The sequence below is a fragment of the Stegostoma tigrinum genome, chromosome 1, assembly GCF_030684315.1.
Source record: "Stegostoma tigrinum isolate sSteTig4 chromosome 1, sSteTig4.hap1, whole genome shotgun sequence".
In the NCBI taxonomy this organism is placed as follows: Eukaryota; Metazoa; Chordata; class Chondrichthyes; order Orectolobiformes; family Stegostomatidae; genus Stegostoma; species Stegostoma tigrinum.
In genome coordinates this window covers 226,692-243,261 of record NC_081354.1, presented here as the reverse complement: position 1 = coordinate 243,261, position 16,570 = coordinate 226,692, and the positions used below count along the sequence as shown (strand labels likewise).

General features: G+C 40.0%; 1 protein-coding gene across 2 annotated transcripts in view; it reads right to left on the bottom strand.

Moving 5' to 3' along the window:
- Positions 1-16,570, bottom strand: part of wdr32 (WD repeat domain 32) — a 101,564-nt gene that overhangs the window by 29,526 nt on the left and 55,468 nt on the right. For both annotated transcript variants that reach the window (XM_059645580.1, XM_048558303.2), the window contains exons 9-10: positions 12,921-13,034; positions 2,872-3,069 (exon numbers count right to left, since the gene is read on the bottom strand). In XM_059645580.1, the coding sequence (XP_059501563.1) occupies positions 2,872-3,069; positions 12,921-13,034 (312 nt within the window). The remainder of the gene's footprint in view (positions 1-2,871; positions 3,070-12,920; positions 13,035-16,570) is intronic.

Sequence of the window (16,570 nt, the reverse complement as noted above, 5' to 3'; positions counted from 1 at the left end):
TGTCACCAATGGTGTGTCACAAGGATCAGTGCTAGATCCATTGCTTTTTGTCATTTATATAAATGATTTAAATGGGAACGTAGGAGATATGGTTAGTAAGTTTGCAAATGATACCAAAATTGGTGGTGTAATGGACAGCGAAGGTGGCTACCTCACTGTACAACGGGATCTTGATCAGATGGGCCAACAGGCTGAGGAGTGGCAGATGGAGTTAATTTAGATAAACATGAAGTGCTACATTTTGTGCCAGGCAAATCAGGGCAGGGCATATACACAATGGTAAGGTCCTGGGGAGTGTTGCTGAACAAAGAGACCTTGGAATGCAGGTTCATAGTTCCTTGGAAGTGGAGTTGCAGGTAAACAGGATAGTGAAGAAGGCATTTATTGGTCAGTGCATTGAGTACTGGAGTTAGGAGGTCATGTTGCGGCTGTACAAGACATTGGTTCGGCCACTTTTAGAATACTGCATGCAATTCTGTCTCCCTGCTATAGGATGGATGTTGTGAAACTTGAAAGGGTTCAGAAAAGGCTTACAAATTGTGAGGAAGGGTCACCAGACCCAAAGAGTTAACTCTGACTTTCTCTTCACAGACGCTGCCAGACTTGCTGAGCTGGGGCTATTTTCCCTGGAGTGTCAAAGGCTAAGCGATGGCCTTTTAGAAGTTTATAACGTCTTGACGGGTGTGAATAGGGTGAATAGCCAACGCTTTTTTCCTCCCTATGTAGGGGAGTCCAAAACTAGATGGCATAGATTTAAGGTGAGAGAGGAAAGATATAAAAGGGACCTAAGGGATAACTTTTTCACACAGAAGGTGATGTGTGTATGGAATGAGCTGCCAGAGGAAGTGGTGGAGGCTCATACAATGACAACATTTAAAAGGCATCTGGGTGAGTTTATGAATAGGAAGGGTTTAAGAGCAATATGAGCCAAATGGGACTCGATTAATTTAGGATATTTGGTTAGCGTGAATCAGTTGGACCGAAGGGTCTGTTTCCATGCTGTACGACTCTACAACTCTATTCAGAGAGCCATAAACAGCAATCACATCACTGATAAATACTAAGCCTAAGTATTGTGGGTCACAGGAGTTTAAAAAAAACATTTTGTTTCCATGAATGTGTTTAACTCAATACAGGTAAGGAATCCTCTATCTGAAAACCTTGGGACCAACTCAGATGAAGGATATATGTGGTTTTCAATTCCACTTATCATATCCTGTATGATCTTTTACAAAGTATCTCTCAACCAAAAGGAATTAAAAGCTGACATTAATAATGGTAACTAAGCCATTACCAAATTACTCTTTCAGGAATTAAATTTCTAAGTTGACCTCAGATCTACCCTCCGAAATGGCCAAGAAATTCATTCCAGAAGGTGGCTTACCATCACTTCTCAAGAGCCATTAGGAGTGGACTTTAAAATGCTAGCCTTAACAGCATCACCAATGAATGACAATGTTAAAAAAAAGTTTACATGGGATTAGGAAGTGTGAAGATGGTGTCAAATCATTGAATCAGGTAGCCATATAAACAGATAAGAAAACTGAACTGAATGGTCTCTTCTTGTCCCAAGGTTCAAGTTACTGCCTCCTTAGTGAAAAATAACAACCAAGATAATCAAAGCAATAAGTAACCAGCATAAAAGTAAAAAAAAGACAATTCCTTAATCAATATTTAAAATATATGACTGGCACTGAAGACATAATCTTTTCAACGTCACCTAACTAAGTTTCCAGGGCTGTTACATGGATGTATTTTGTTTTTTCTCCTCTCCACAGTCATTATCACTCTGCTTTCCCATTTTTCAAACAGTTTTCTTTCAGTGGATGCAAGCATTGCGAGCAAGTTCAGCACTTGTTGACCATCCTTAATCGTCCTTTAACAGAGTTGCTTGCTCGGTCATTTTGGAGAGCAGTCAAGAGCAAATTGCACTGTTGTGGATTTGGAGCCACAGGTAGGCCAGACTGGGTAAAAATATATCAGAGATAATGGGAACTGCAGATGCTGGAGAATCCGAGATAACAAAGTGTGAAGCTGGATGAACACAGCAGGCCAACCAGCATCTCAGGGCACAAAAGCTGACGTTTCGGGCCTAGACCCTCTCTGAGGAAGGGTCTAGGCCCGAAACGTCAGCTTTTGTGCTCCTGAGATGCTGCTTGGCCTGGTGTGTTCATCCGGCTTCACACTTTGTTATCTTGGGTAAATATATAGATTCTTTTCTCTAAAGGAATCAAATGGGTTTTTATGACAATTGGTGATAGTGTCACGTTCACCATACTGCTCTATATTCCAGATTTATTATTTGAATTAAAATTCCACCGTCAACTGGTTGAAAATACAATTATGAGGTGGAGAACAAAACTATGGCAATCCTGAATGAAATGTCACATTAGCGACTAGATAAACAGTGACATATAATTTTCCTCATTAAAAATGTTGACATAGAAATTGCACTTCGGGTGTTGTGGCACTGTGGTCAAACTCCTATCTCTTAAATCAGAAAGTCCAGTTTCAAATCCTATCTGCCACAGAGGTGCATCATAACAGGTTGATAAAAAGAACTTAGAAACTGTGCCTCAACAAAATGACAAAGCACCTACACAGTAAGGACATGCTAGTTTTATTTTTAAAATCTCATCTATTATTCTTGCTGAAAAATCATTCTTGAAATGTATTTCTGTTGTTAAGATTTAACCCTTTGGGCAAGAGATAGTATCAAAAAAGTGATGCCTTCCAAAGATTAAAAATAATATTTCACAATTAATTTTGCACAATTTTACACTTCCTCCCAGATTTGTACAATCTTACATAATACAAACACGGGTTATTCAGCATGCAAAGGTTTGTTTAAAAAAAATGCAAAATATCAACCTATTTGTGTCCCATGTAATTACGTTCCCATCAAATCCTGATGTTACCAGCAGTCTTGTATTTGTATCATATTCAATGTTCTTCACCCAACTAGTATGGCCATGCAGCGTGCAGACTTTTGAGTTGAGGTTACGTAAATCCCACAATGCTACTGTAGTATCATCAGAGCATGTTGCAAAGAGCCTGTTATCAAGAAACCTGAAAAAAAAAGCAGTTGCTGAACATTATTTAACAATATACATTAGCCACAGCACATGAAAGGAATATCTGAAGTAGTTTTATTAAGAAGCTATATTCAGAATTTATCCAAAATTATAGTACCTCATAATGGGAAATTTCTACCTATGTATGTTTTTGAGATGATATATCCTAACACAAACTAGAGAACAGTAATTCATAAATTAAGGGTTAAAATTATGGATACATTAACTTCTTCATGAAGAGAGTGGAGAATATGTGAAACAGTTTTTCAGTCGGCTATGAATTCAAAGTTTTTTTGTTCATTCATAGGTTCAAGGCATTGCTGGTTAGACCAGCATTTGTTACCCATCCCTAATGGCCCAGAGGGCAGTTCAGAGTCAACCACATGTGGGTCTGGAGTCACATGTAGGCCAGACCAGGTAAGGATGGCAGTTTCCTTCCCTCATAGACATTAGTGAACCATAAGGGTATTTGCAACAATTGACAATGGATTCATGGTCATCATTAGATTCTTAATTCCAGATTTTTATTAAATTCATATTGTGCCTTCTGCCATGGCAGGATTTGAACCGGGTCATTACTTGGGTCTCTGGATTAACAGTCTACCACTAATACCACCAGGCCATTACCTCCCCAAGGAATTTAAACATTCTCTGAAGTTATATTTTTTGACAGTCAAACTTACTGAAATACAATAGATACAATAATAATGGGATGTCTAAAACTTTTGGTATTGCTCCCAAGGATGGAACAAAGGTGGTGGGAAATACTGGTGGAGGGAAGATAGCAGTTAGATGTCCACTGCTATCATGTGGGCAGCATTAGTCTTCTGGACTTTGATAGGGAACCAGGAAAGAAGTTTTATAAGAAGAAAGAACTGTGGATGCTACAAATCAGGAACAAAAACGAAAGTTGTTAGAGCAGCTCAGCAGGTCTGGCAGCATCTGTGAAGAAACATCTGAGGAAGGGTTACCGGACATGAAATATTAACTATGATTTTTCTTCACAGATGCTGCCAGACCTGCTGAGCTGCTCCAGCAACTTTTGGTTTTGTTCAGAAATAAAGCCAGACAGTGAAGGAAGAAACAACAGACAATCATTACTTTGATTTATTTGGAGTAAAAAATATGTTTCACCACAGCGGAAAGCTCACCGTGCCAATGTCTCAAGTAACCAGCTGATCAATAATCCCCACTTAACCTTAAATGATACAGTTCACAGAAATATCAAAGAACCTTTCCTGACAGCCACACAGATTCCATTTTCCTCACTTGTCAAAGGTATCAGCACAACTGATGACTGGAGATTATTTTTGCCCACATTTTTTCATGGGAATGTGCAGCATTTGTTGCCCAACTTCAATTGTCCTGGATCTGAATCGCTTGCTATGCTATTTCAGAGGACAGTTAAGAGTCAACTGCATTGCTGAGAATCTGGAGTCACATTGTACAGCATGGAAGCAGGAAGCAGAACCTTTGGTCCAACTTGTCCATGCTGACCAGATATCCTAAATTAATTTCATCCCATTTGTCAGCATTTGGCCCATATCCCTCTAAACCCTTCCTATTCATGTACCCATCCAGATGCTTTTTACATGTTGTAATTGTACCAGCCTCCACCACTTCCTCTGGCAGCTCGTTCCATACACGCGCCACACTCTGTGTGTAAAGGTTGCTCCTTTAGTTCCCTTTCAAATCTTTCCTCTCTCATCCTAAACTTTTGGATTCCCCTAGTCTGAGGAAATGACCTTGGCTATTCACCCTTTCCATACCCCTCACGATTTTATAAACCTCAGCCTCTGATGCTCCGGGGAAAACAACACCAGTGTATTCAGCCTCTCTCTATAGTTAATGTAAGCTAGACCTGGAAAGAGCTAGGAATTTAAATAAGCCATTACACATAGCTACTATGCAGTGATAACTTGATTGTATATTCCACAAACAGCATGCTGTCAGTCCAGAACCAAAATTCTGCCTACCACATAACCATGCAATGCTGTCAGTTAGTTTCGGTGCCAGTGTGATGTCTGGTACATTGGCCATGTATCCTGTTGACAGTGATTTTTTCCCTCTTTATTCACGCAAAGGATATGGGCATCGTTGGCTGGGATAGGATTTCTTGCCCATCCCTACTTGCCTTTAACATGTTGGTGAGTTCCCTTCTTGAACTGGTGCAGTCTATTGAACCAAACAATATTGTTTCTCCATCTGTTCCTAATCACAGTATAAACCTAATTCAACCAACTCACACTTGTGAAACCTTAAACAAAATATTTATTGTTAGATGTGATCCTGTGAAAGGGTAGCTTTTACTGTACAATCCCAAGTGTTGTTAATACCACTACAACTAGTTACCAATTTCAGACAGTGAAGCTTATAGTGTGGCTCATTTACATTTGCTACAAGTGACAGTACTGCCAAGATTCATTGAGTAAATAAAGAAAAGTGTTTTTGTAAAATTGCCTGTAAATATGGAGTCTATAGTTTCCATTACTTTCTCTGTGGCAAAATTTTGGTAAATCAGAATCAATCTGTCAATTACTCAGCACACTTTTTCTCCACTTGTTAAAAATTAGCACGATTGTTTGGAATTTGCACATTATCCTAATAAATGCAAAGTGGAAAGCTTTGGGACCTTTTCTCTTTTTAGCAACAAGTCATGTTCTCTATAGGGAAGCAATGCATTTTATTTCATTTATGATCAGACACTGGAGATTTAATCAGTCACATTCCTGTTGGAGTAATCCAGCACGATCAGTCACGTCTCCTCCAATGTCAGAATCATGCAGTGGCACGACTCAACTATGCAACCATTTAAAAACATTCTTGCCAAGTCAGAATGCGCTGCGCTCTATCAACCCAAAATTTGAGTGCAAAGTTCAAAACTGACATTCCAGTGCATTACTAAGGCAATACTGTACTTTCCCAGGTGCCATCTGTTTGGATGAGATGCTAATCCAAGGCAACAGCTGACCTTTCAAGTGGACTCAAATGATCTATCGCACTATTACAAAGGGAGTTAACTGCAGTGTTGTGTTTAATACTTATCTCTCAGTTGACATTATAAAAATAGATTATCTGGTCACCACCACATTTCCTACATTACTACAGTTCAAAAATATTTGTTGCCTGCAAGCACTTAAGGACGTATGAGGTCATTAAAAATACTATACAAGTGCAAGACTGCCTCTATGTCTTTAAATATCAACAATTTAACTTGCTAAAAGCCCATGGGTTAATCCAAGACAGTATTTAATATAACCGTTAAGATTTGATAAGGAATATGCTGACTGAAATAGAAAACAACTTTCATTGATTGGGGAAGTCAATGATGAGGGTGAGCAAATTAAAATTCTCATTCAATGTGAGGCAAAAGGTTAGGACTAACTAAATTACAGAGGATTGTAGGTGTGAAGCAGAATACTTTGCCACTGGGAATGGTTGAGGCCAAGAATATTGCATATTTGAAAGGAAAACTAATAAATATTTGAGGCAAAAGAACACATGTTTGATATCAGTGCAGTTGAAGACAATCCTGGACCTTGTGCTAAACCAAAATGGATTTAATTCATTCACCTGAATGTATGCTGCTCTTATATTCCTCTAGTTGATCTCATATTTGAGCCCTCCTTAAAGGAATGTGTAGCACAGATGTTACAAATCTTCAGAAAGCTAAACTAGGAATCTGTAATACCACAGCAAGAGAAAAACCCATTTACATCTAAATGAAATTCTATTTGATTATTTGTCACTTTTTCCTCCTAACGCAGGGACTAAAACCTTTTCTCAGGCCTCCACCAATGCCACTTTACAACTAGCCACTGGGAGGTGCATAATAGTTTGGAGATGAATCGCCTAGCGTTTTGTTTTACAATGTTCTTGTGGTACAGCTTGGGAATTTTATTATACTAAAAGGCACTGTATAAAATTGAGATGGTACAAACCCAATCTGTGTGGATCTGTGCTGCACTATTACTGTGCATCACTGTCTGACAACAAATCTGGCATTACTGACTTTCCAAGTGTTGGAGAAAAACACATCAGTGAATTAGCATCCATTAATAGTTATCAAAGTAATTGCTGCGTGGACAGTTACTACAGCGGGTATCTGGAGACAAATGATTCACCAAAATTTAGTAACCAGCATTAAGACCAGATCCAACTGGCCTAAACAATATCTCCAAATATACTAAGTAGAGCAATGGGCTATGCCAGAAAAAGAAAATCAAGAAACACCTGCCATAATGCATATGGTAAATTCCTGATCTTGCCTCAGCCATCAAGAAGAAACACTATGTGCAGGCTTTCCCAAAGGGAGTGCAATAATAAATGAAGCTATAGCCAATCTCATGCACCTTCCAGCAGCCACTTACAGAGAAACATCAGCAGAGGCCTAGGAGCAGGTCACCTGCATGCCCTCTCAAACGGTGAACTGAGCATAGCATGGGGGAACCTAAAAAAAAGGGGAAGAAGAAAAATATATTAAAACAAAGTGCCCCATGCACTACTCCTACTAATTGTTAACCAAGGTTTGCACAGTAGAACTCAAAAAAAAAATCAATAAGTCCCATGTGAATCCTTATTTAACATGATTACATGGAAACAGAAAATAGGAGGAGTAAGCCATTTGGGCCTGGTCTGCCATTCATTGTTGATCATCCAACTCAATAGCCTGCTCCCGCTTTAGCCCTAACTGCTCTATCCAATTCCTTCTTGAAATCATATTATTGGCCTTGACTGCTTTCTGTGGTAGCAAATCATGCTCACCACTGTCTGGGTGAGAGAAAGACCTTTCTCCTCAACTCAGTCCTATATGGCCTGACCCCTGGTTCTGGGCTCCCTGTAACCAGGGACATCTTTACTGCATTTACCCTGTTTAGTATTGTTAGACTTTCGGAGATTTCTACAAGCTCCTACCCTCATTCGTCTGAGCTCCACTGAACACAATCAAAACTAATTCAACCTTTCCTCTCGTATCAGTTCTGTCATCCCAGGAAACATCCTGCCTCAGATGAGGAGACTAAAACTGCACACAATACTCTAGATGGTGTCTCAACAAGATCTTGTAAGATTAAAGCAAAATATTCCTGTTGCTAAACTCTCATCCTGTGCTCTGAATGCCAACATACAGTTTGCCTTTTGACTGCCTCCTGCACCTGTCTGCTTATCTTCAGTGACTGGTATAAGACACTACTCTAGTCTCACTGCACATTTCCCTCTCTCAGTTTATAGCCATTCAGATAATAATCTGCCTTCCTGTTTTTACTACCAAAGTGGATAACCTCATATATATACACATTATACTGCACCTACCATGCATCTACCCATTCACTCAGCTTGTCCAAATCATACTGCAATATCTCTGCATGCTCTTGACAGCTCATCATTCCACTCAGCTTTGTGTCATCTGCTGATTCAGACAGATTATGTTTTCTTCTTTCAACTAAATAATGAAGATATATATAATGGATCTCTAGGGTCTTAGCACTGACTCTGCTGTATCCCACTAGTCACTGCCTGCCATTTGGAAAATGACCCATTTATTCCTACTCTGTTTCCTGCCTGACAGCCAGTCTTCTGGCCATCTCAATACCTATTTGTAATCCCATGTGCTTTAACGTTACACGCTAATCTCTTGTGGGACTTTGTCAGATACCTTCAGAAAGTCAAAATATCCACAGCAACGAGCTCCCTTCTTTAAATTTTACAAGTTACATCCTTGACCATTTCAAGTTGATTTATCAAGCAGGATTTCCCTTTCATAAATGCATGGGACTCTGTCTGATCCTTCTACTGCTTTCCAAGTGTTCAACAATTAAACTTATTTATAATGGACTCTCACCTTTTCTCCACTAGTGATGTCAGGCTGACTGGTGTATAATTTCCGATTTTATCCATGCCTCCATTTTTAAATACAGTGGTCACATTAGCCACCAACTGGAGGAACTGTTCAGAGTCTATAGAATCTTGGAAGATGATCACCAATGCCTCCAACTATTTCTACAGCCACTTCCTTAAGTATTATGGGGCGTGGATTGTCAGTGCCTACACATTTAACAGCCTTCACTCCCATAAACGTCCCCAACATACCTGTAGAAGCTTTTAGTGCCAGGTTGATTAGTATATTTTCACAAAATTTGCAACTATTTTGTTTCTATGAGCCTTCCTTTGAATCTCTTCATAAATCTATGCAAATTGAAGCTTAAACATTGCAAGAACAAAAACGATCATCCGTCATAATTGCAACAAAATTCTTAAGTTACGATGAAGGCAAATTTTAAAATCTGCACTTGGAACAGCATAAATATAATGGGCAATCATAAAAATGGAAACACTGGGTCGTACAGACATGTTCTGCAAGACATATAAGAAAATTAATCATGGGATCACAGAAGTGATGCCACCCCTCCTACACCAGCTCTTTGACCCCATACTTATCAGTATTATTTTCCTATCCCTAGACTCACTAGAATGTGGCACAGAAAGTAATCCCGAGGTTGCAACCCTAAAGGTCCCGTTTTTCAACTTAACTTTGCACCCAGTTCCTGAACTCCCATTGCAAGGCCTCATCTCTCTTTCTGCCTATGCATGAGTATCAATATGGACCATAACCTCTGGCCGTTCAGCCTCCTGCTTCAGAATATCATTTGCCCACTCAAAGACATCCTTGAGCCTTGAGCAGAAAATGCTTTGCAACTGCAGGGGATGTCAAATTCCAAGTTTTTTTTTTCTTCATACATAAAGATTGAACCATTTAAACACCCGTGCATGTACATAGAGACTTTTTCATGAATAAAACACATTTTTCCAGTTTAAAAAGTGTTAATGACTTGGAGTCCGAGCTTAGAACACTGGGACACATCAGGGAGAGGGACAGTTAGCCAGACACTGTGCTTCAGGTGGCAATCAAACCTCTTTGACTGACTACCTCAAATTCAGTGAGTGGACCAGGACAGCACTATGTGATAATGAGCAAGGCAGACTGAAGGATCCAGGAAGGGATGGTGAAGGAACATCAGCTCTCGAGCTTTTCTAAAGGGTTTGAGATCCCGCATCTAAGCCCTCACATCCCCACCTCACAATAAAAACAAAGACAGAATTCCCCTTGTCCTCACGTATCACCCATTAATCTCCAGATTCAATGCATCATTCTCCACCACTTCCATCACCTGCAATCTGACCCCACTACGAAGGAAATATTTCCCTCCCCACCCTTAACAGCCTTCCGGAGGGACCACTCTCTCCGCGACTTCCTCATCCGCTCCATGCTTCCACTAGCCCCAGCACCTTTGCCTGCAACCGCAGGTGGTGATACACCTCCCCGCTCATCTCCAACCCAGGCCCCAAGAAAACCTTCCACATGAAACGGATGTTTACCTGTACATCTGCTAATATGGTCTATTGTATCCGCTGTTCCTGATGTGGCCTCCTCTACATCAGGGAGGCCAAGCGGAGGCTCGGAGACTGCTTTGTGGAGCACCTACACTTGGTTCACAACAAACAACAATACCTCCCAGTCGCTGAACCTGCCTGTTTACTTTATTTGACTTGCGCACAAGTATGTATATAATAATTGAGGCCCAAGCACTGATCCCCGTGGTACACCAGTAGTCATGCCTGCCAGCTGAAAAAAGACCCACTTATTCCCACTCTGTTTCTGGTCTGTCATCCAATTCTCAATTCATGCCAGTATGTTCCCCCAAGTTCCCATGTGCTTTAAACTTGCCCAATATCCTCTTAAATGGGACCTTAACAAAAGCTATTTTCAAATTCCCGCTGATCTATTCCTCTAGCTAAGTCCTCGAAAGCTCCAGTAGCTTAATTCAGCATCATTTCCCCTTCATGAACCCATGCTGACTTTGCCTAATCCCATTAATGTTTCCAAGTGTTCTATTATCATGTCTTCTACATGAGACAGAAGCATTTTACCCACTACTGATGTTAGGTAACTAGTCTGTAATTGTGTTTTTTCTGTCCTTCCTTTATAAGTCCATAAGATACAGAAGTAGAATTAGGTCATGTAGCCCATCAAGTCTGCTCTACCATTTCTTAATCCCATTCTCCCAGTAACACTTGATCACCTTACTAATCAAGAACCTACCTATCTCTGTCTTAAATACACTGAATGACTTGACTTCCTCAGCCTTCTGTAGCCATGAGTTCTAAAGATTCACCACACTCCAGCTGAAAAAATTCCTCTTCAACTCTCTTCTAAAAGGTCATCCCTTCACTCTGGGGTTATGCCCTTTGGTCCTTGTCTCTCTTACTGGTGAAAGAATCTTCCCCACATCCACTCTATCCAGGGATAGTAGGAAATGCTGATGCTGGAGTCTAAGAGAACAAGATGTGGAGCTGGAGAAACACAGCAGGCCAGGCAGCATCAGAAGAGCCAGAAAGCTGACATTTTGGGTCTGGACCCTTCTGCAGAAATGGGGGAGGGGACTGGGGCTCATAAATAAATGGAGGGTGTGGGGGCGGTGACGGAAGGTGGACAGTGGAGCAGATAGGTGGAGAGATGACTGACAGGTCAAGAAGGTGGGGATGAAACTAGTAACGGTTTCTTACTGCAGTTTTATACAAGGCCTTGATGAGATCATAATTGTAGTTGTGTGTATTTGGTCTCCCCACCTAAGACACTAACTTGCCATACAGGGAATGATTGGGTCAACTCAAGAAACTCACAAGTTCAAGTTAAAGAATGATTGGACAGCTTGGCTATCTGGGATGTCCATCCTGTGGCACGTGGAGAGTTCTACATTAGTAATAACAAAATAAGTAAATAGAAAGGGCAATGTGGTCCTGCAATTGGAGTTTACGGAGCTAGGCAGCTAATTAGCAAGCAAAATCTCTAAAGTGCAAGTACACGAAGAAATTGTGGAGACAGATGATTGTGTGGTTGGAAAGATGATGCTGGAGGGAAGGCTTTGGATTCCTGGAACACTGGGGCTTGCTCTGTTTCAGAGGTCACCCGTACCAAATAGGTTGAACAGTGCTGAGATAAAATTCTTTGCTGGATATTTTACGAGTGCTGTTAGGGAGGGTTTAAACTGACTCAGCAAGGGTGTGGGAACCAGGAGAGAACATTACCAAAGTAATATTCAGGTGCACAAAACGTTGGGAAAGGGTGTTAGCACTCAGAGAGACAGACAAAGTCAGAGTAAGGGAAAAAGTAATAAAGTTATCTGATTGGTTAGTTTTCAGCCAAAGGCTGTTTTTCATTTAGTTTATTGAGGATTTGAACTCAAATGGACTTGATGTTCACAGCACTTGCATCTTGGACATCATGTTCATGTTCTTAGAGCAAACCCTAATTTTGCAAATGCAGTCAAACCACATCATTGCTTCTCAAGAAATTAAGGAATAATATCACATATAAAGAAATAAGTGTGGTAGCATAATGTTTAACTTGCCACTAAAGCATCTCTACGTACTTGACATTGAACTTTGAAGTACATTGGTTCATTACTTACGTACAGGGTGGAGTAAGAGAGAAAAGCTTTGCAACATGATTTGACACAAAGTTTAAAGTAACAAACAAACAGAAAATTCTGGAAATGTTTAAGGTATTATCTGCAGAGAAAACCCACAAGTTAATGTTTTGGGTAAAACCTTTTTCCAAGAGGTGTTTGGAAATGTTTTGAAAAAGGGGTTTATCTACATCCAAAACATTGTTTTTTTTTCCAGATGTTGACAGACCTTATTCAGTGTTTTCAGCACAGGGACAATTTTTTTTGAGGTTCAATACAATGCAGCATTTTGCTCCTTTACCAGGGTAATGCTACAATCTGCTGATGGGAAGTAAACACAAATTTACAATATGCATTTTTGCAGTCTTGCTGTAGAACTGACCTGATGTTATTGACACAATCTTCATGAGCTTCAGACAGAGTTTTGATGTGTTTTGAAGAAACTGGGTCAAACAAAAGAACTTCAGTCTGCTCGCATGCTACTGTTAACACAGATCTACATAGGGAATAGAACAAAGACTTGGCAGCAAATCAATTAAGCATTTATTTTCAAACTGTAAATGATATTTGTCTGAACTATTTAACCTCCTTAAAATTGTTAAAAAAATTAGGTTCAAAAAGTTTAGTTATCTTTTTACTACTAAATAATGCAAGAACAACTGCCCTCAATATCAAGGTGGCATTTGACGAAGTGTTGCAACAAGGAACCTTAACAGAGCTGCTATCCAGCAAAATTAAAATTGCAGCTGATCGCCATTTATTCCACTCACATGAATGGCTGGAATATCTCAGAATTGTTACAATCCAGAAGAAGCCCATCAATGCTGGCTTCCTGAAGGAGCAATTTACTGAGCATCAGCTCACCTGCTTTTTCTGCCATAGCCCTGCACGTTCTTCCTTCTCAGATAATGATCTAAGTTTCTCAAATATTTCACACGAATCGGTCTCCATTCAGTTTGTACAATCCTGAGCAAACCAGAGACTGGAAAGAGATGTCCTCAAGTGACTTCTGTTTCTTTTGCAAATTACCTTAAATCTGTGCACCTTGGTTCTCAATCCTTTCACCAATGAGAATAATTCCTCCTCATCGATTTTGTCAATACCCCTCATGATTTTGAATACTTCTTTCAAATGTCACCTTGACATTTTCTTCTCCAAGGAAAACAGTCCAAATTTCTTAACTTATCTATACAGGTGAAGTCTATCATCATTGAAACCATTCTCATTAATCTTCTGTACCGTCTCTCGTGTCTTCACTACCTTCCTAAAGTGACGAACCCAGAACTGATGCCACACTCCAGTTGAGTCTGAAGAGCATTTTAGAAGCCTAGAAAATTCTAACATGATCAGATAGGATAAACTCGGGAGGAGTGTTCCCAAAGAGTGGAAAATCCAGAACTGGAGGGGGTTGCAATCTAAAGACACACATTAGGCCATTTAGAACCAAGATGAGGAAAACTTTCTTCAGCCAAGAATGTCGAGCTAGTGGAAATCTCCACGATTGAAAGCAATTGAGGCCAAAACATTGAATGCTTTTAAGGAGGGGTTAAATTTAGTTCTTAAGACTAAAGGGATGAAAGGGGAGAAAGCGGGAACAGAATGATCAAGAATTTGACGATCAGTCATGATTATACTAAATAGCAGACCAGGCTTGCAGGGCAAAATGGCCTGCTCTTATTCCTATTTTCTGTGTTTCTATGTTTATACAGGTTTAAAACAACTTACTTACTTTGATACTGTATGCATCTATGAATGAGGCTGAGGATGTTATAACTACTCTCTCAACCTGTCCTGCGACTTTTAATTTTTATGTATATAAAATTCCAGGTCCATCTACTCCCGTACTGCCTACAGAATTGTGCCATTTATTTTATATTCTCTCCCATTTTCTTCTTACCAAAATGAACCACTTCACATTTCACTGTACTGAATTTCATCTCTCACTTGCCCGAACATTCCACCAATCTATGTCCTTTCACAGTTTACATTGCTTCCAGGTTTTAGACCATTAACAAATTTTGAAATTGTGCCCTGTCCACCAAGGTACAGGTAACTAATACTGCGATAAAGGTTAATGATGTATTTAATATTTGGAAACTTTGATCCTAAAGTACACAGCACCGTGTACAGCTTTATATATGCTTTTATTTTTGTGGTTGTATTTTAAGGGTGTAGTTCTGTCCTAGGAAATGGCACAAGGTCTGAAGTCTTTTGATACATGCATTTTAAATATGGGTTTATTGCCTTGGAGTAGAAATTCAGGTGAACACCGGTGCAATGGGGGGGGAAAATGTCTGAAGTAAACTAATTATTGCTGAGTGACAGGTGTTCTGTCTCTAAGAAGTCAGGGCTGTAGAAAAACATACAGCAACAGAAAACTTAGAAAAAGAGGAAATATGCAAACATTCCTCATCTGTTTGCTCTGAAAATGTTTGGATATCACTAAGAAGAAAGTTCCAGAGATGAACAGTGACTTAGGTGAAACAGGTGGTGGCGATCAGTCACTTGTTTTCTCTCACGGGTGAGTACTTCTGTTCTCTAACACAAGAGTAAGGTCTTAGGCAATCTACAACATAAGGGGAAAGAACTCTTACAGTACAGAACACTGGAAGTTAGAGACAGCACAAATCTGGCAAGAAGCAGCTGAATAGAGCAGTAAGAAAACTTTCAACAGAGCAGCCCAATGTGACCTTCACTCAAAGGAAAGGAAGAGCTCCCCAGGTGACTTCAGGATTCAAAAATGACACCAGGCAAATGGAAACTACTGATGGAATGAATACAGTTAGCAACTGTTTGTATTACCACTATTGTTTATTGTTTGTCAACTTTTGTGGTTTATAGTTTGTAAAAGCTATATTCTGTCTTAACAAGGGCAAAAGTAGAAAGACCCTAACATAATTGATACAATCTGACTTTTAAGAAACTTTTAAAGCTTTAATCCAAAGGAGTAAGTTATGGCAGGACAGCTCAAAGCCAGGTTGGCTGGAAACCAGACACATTTCCAGTGGTGAGGCATGTGTGCAGAAGCAGATCTCCAGCCACAGTTCCTGGAAATCCTGATTTTGGAGAATGAGTAACCAAAAGCGGAGAAAGAGAATTAAGGAGGCAATGCAGGAATGCCTGTCACTATTCCCCTACAAAACAAACATATCGCTTTGGATATTGTTGGGGGGGAAATGGCTTCTTGGGAGAAGATAGAAACAGCCAAATTCATTGCATCATTGTTGGCTCTGGTGCTTGGGAGAGAAGAAGAAATTGTAGAATGCAACTGTTACAGGGGATTCGATTATGAGGGGAAAGAGGTATGCATTTTGGTGGCTGCAAACAAGGCTTCAGGATGATAGATTACCTGCCTGGTGTAAGGTCAAGGATGTCTCAAAGCGGCTATAGGCCATTCTGGAGTGAGAGGGTGAACAGCCAGTTGTATTGGTATACATTAGTACCAATGGCATAGGTTTAACAAATGGATGACGTCCTAAAAGCAGCATATAAAGAGTTACAAAGCAAATTTAAAAACTGGACCTCACAGGTAGCGATCTCAGGATTATTACCAGTGCATATGACAGTCAGAGTAGAAATAGCAGGATACATCAGATGAGTATGTGGCTGGAAAGATGGTGCATAGGGGAGGGTTTCTGATTTCTAGGACATTGGACCAGTCCTGGGGAAGTTAGTACTAGTACAAACTCGACAGGTAACACCTGGGCAGGACCAGAGCTGAGGAAGGGTCACCGAACCCGAAATGTTAACTCTGTTTTCTCCTCCACAGATGCTGCAATACCTGCTGAGTTTTTCCAGCAACTTTGTTTTTGTTGTTGTTTAGGACCAGAACTGATGTCCTAGCACAAGTATTTGTTCATGTGGTCGGATAGTTTTAAACTAGGATGGAGAAGGGTTGGGAACCAAAGCAGGATAAGAGAAAGAGAAACAAGGATGAAAATAAAAGAACAGTAAAATGAAAAAAGTTAGCAGTGTCATCAAGGGTGCGCTGCAAATAGGACCACTCAATGAAGAAAAGTTAGGATATTTAAA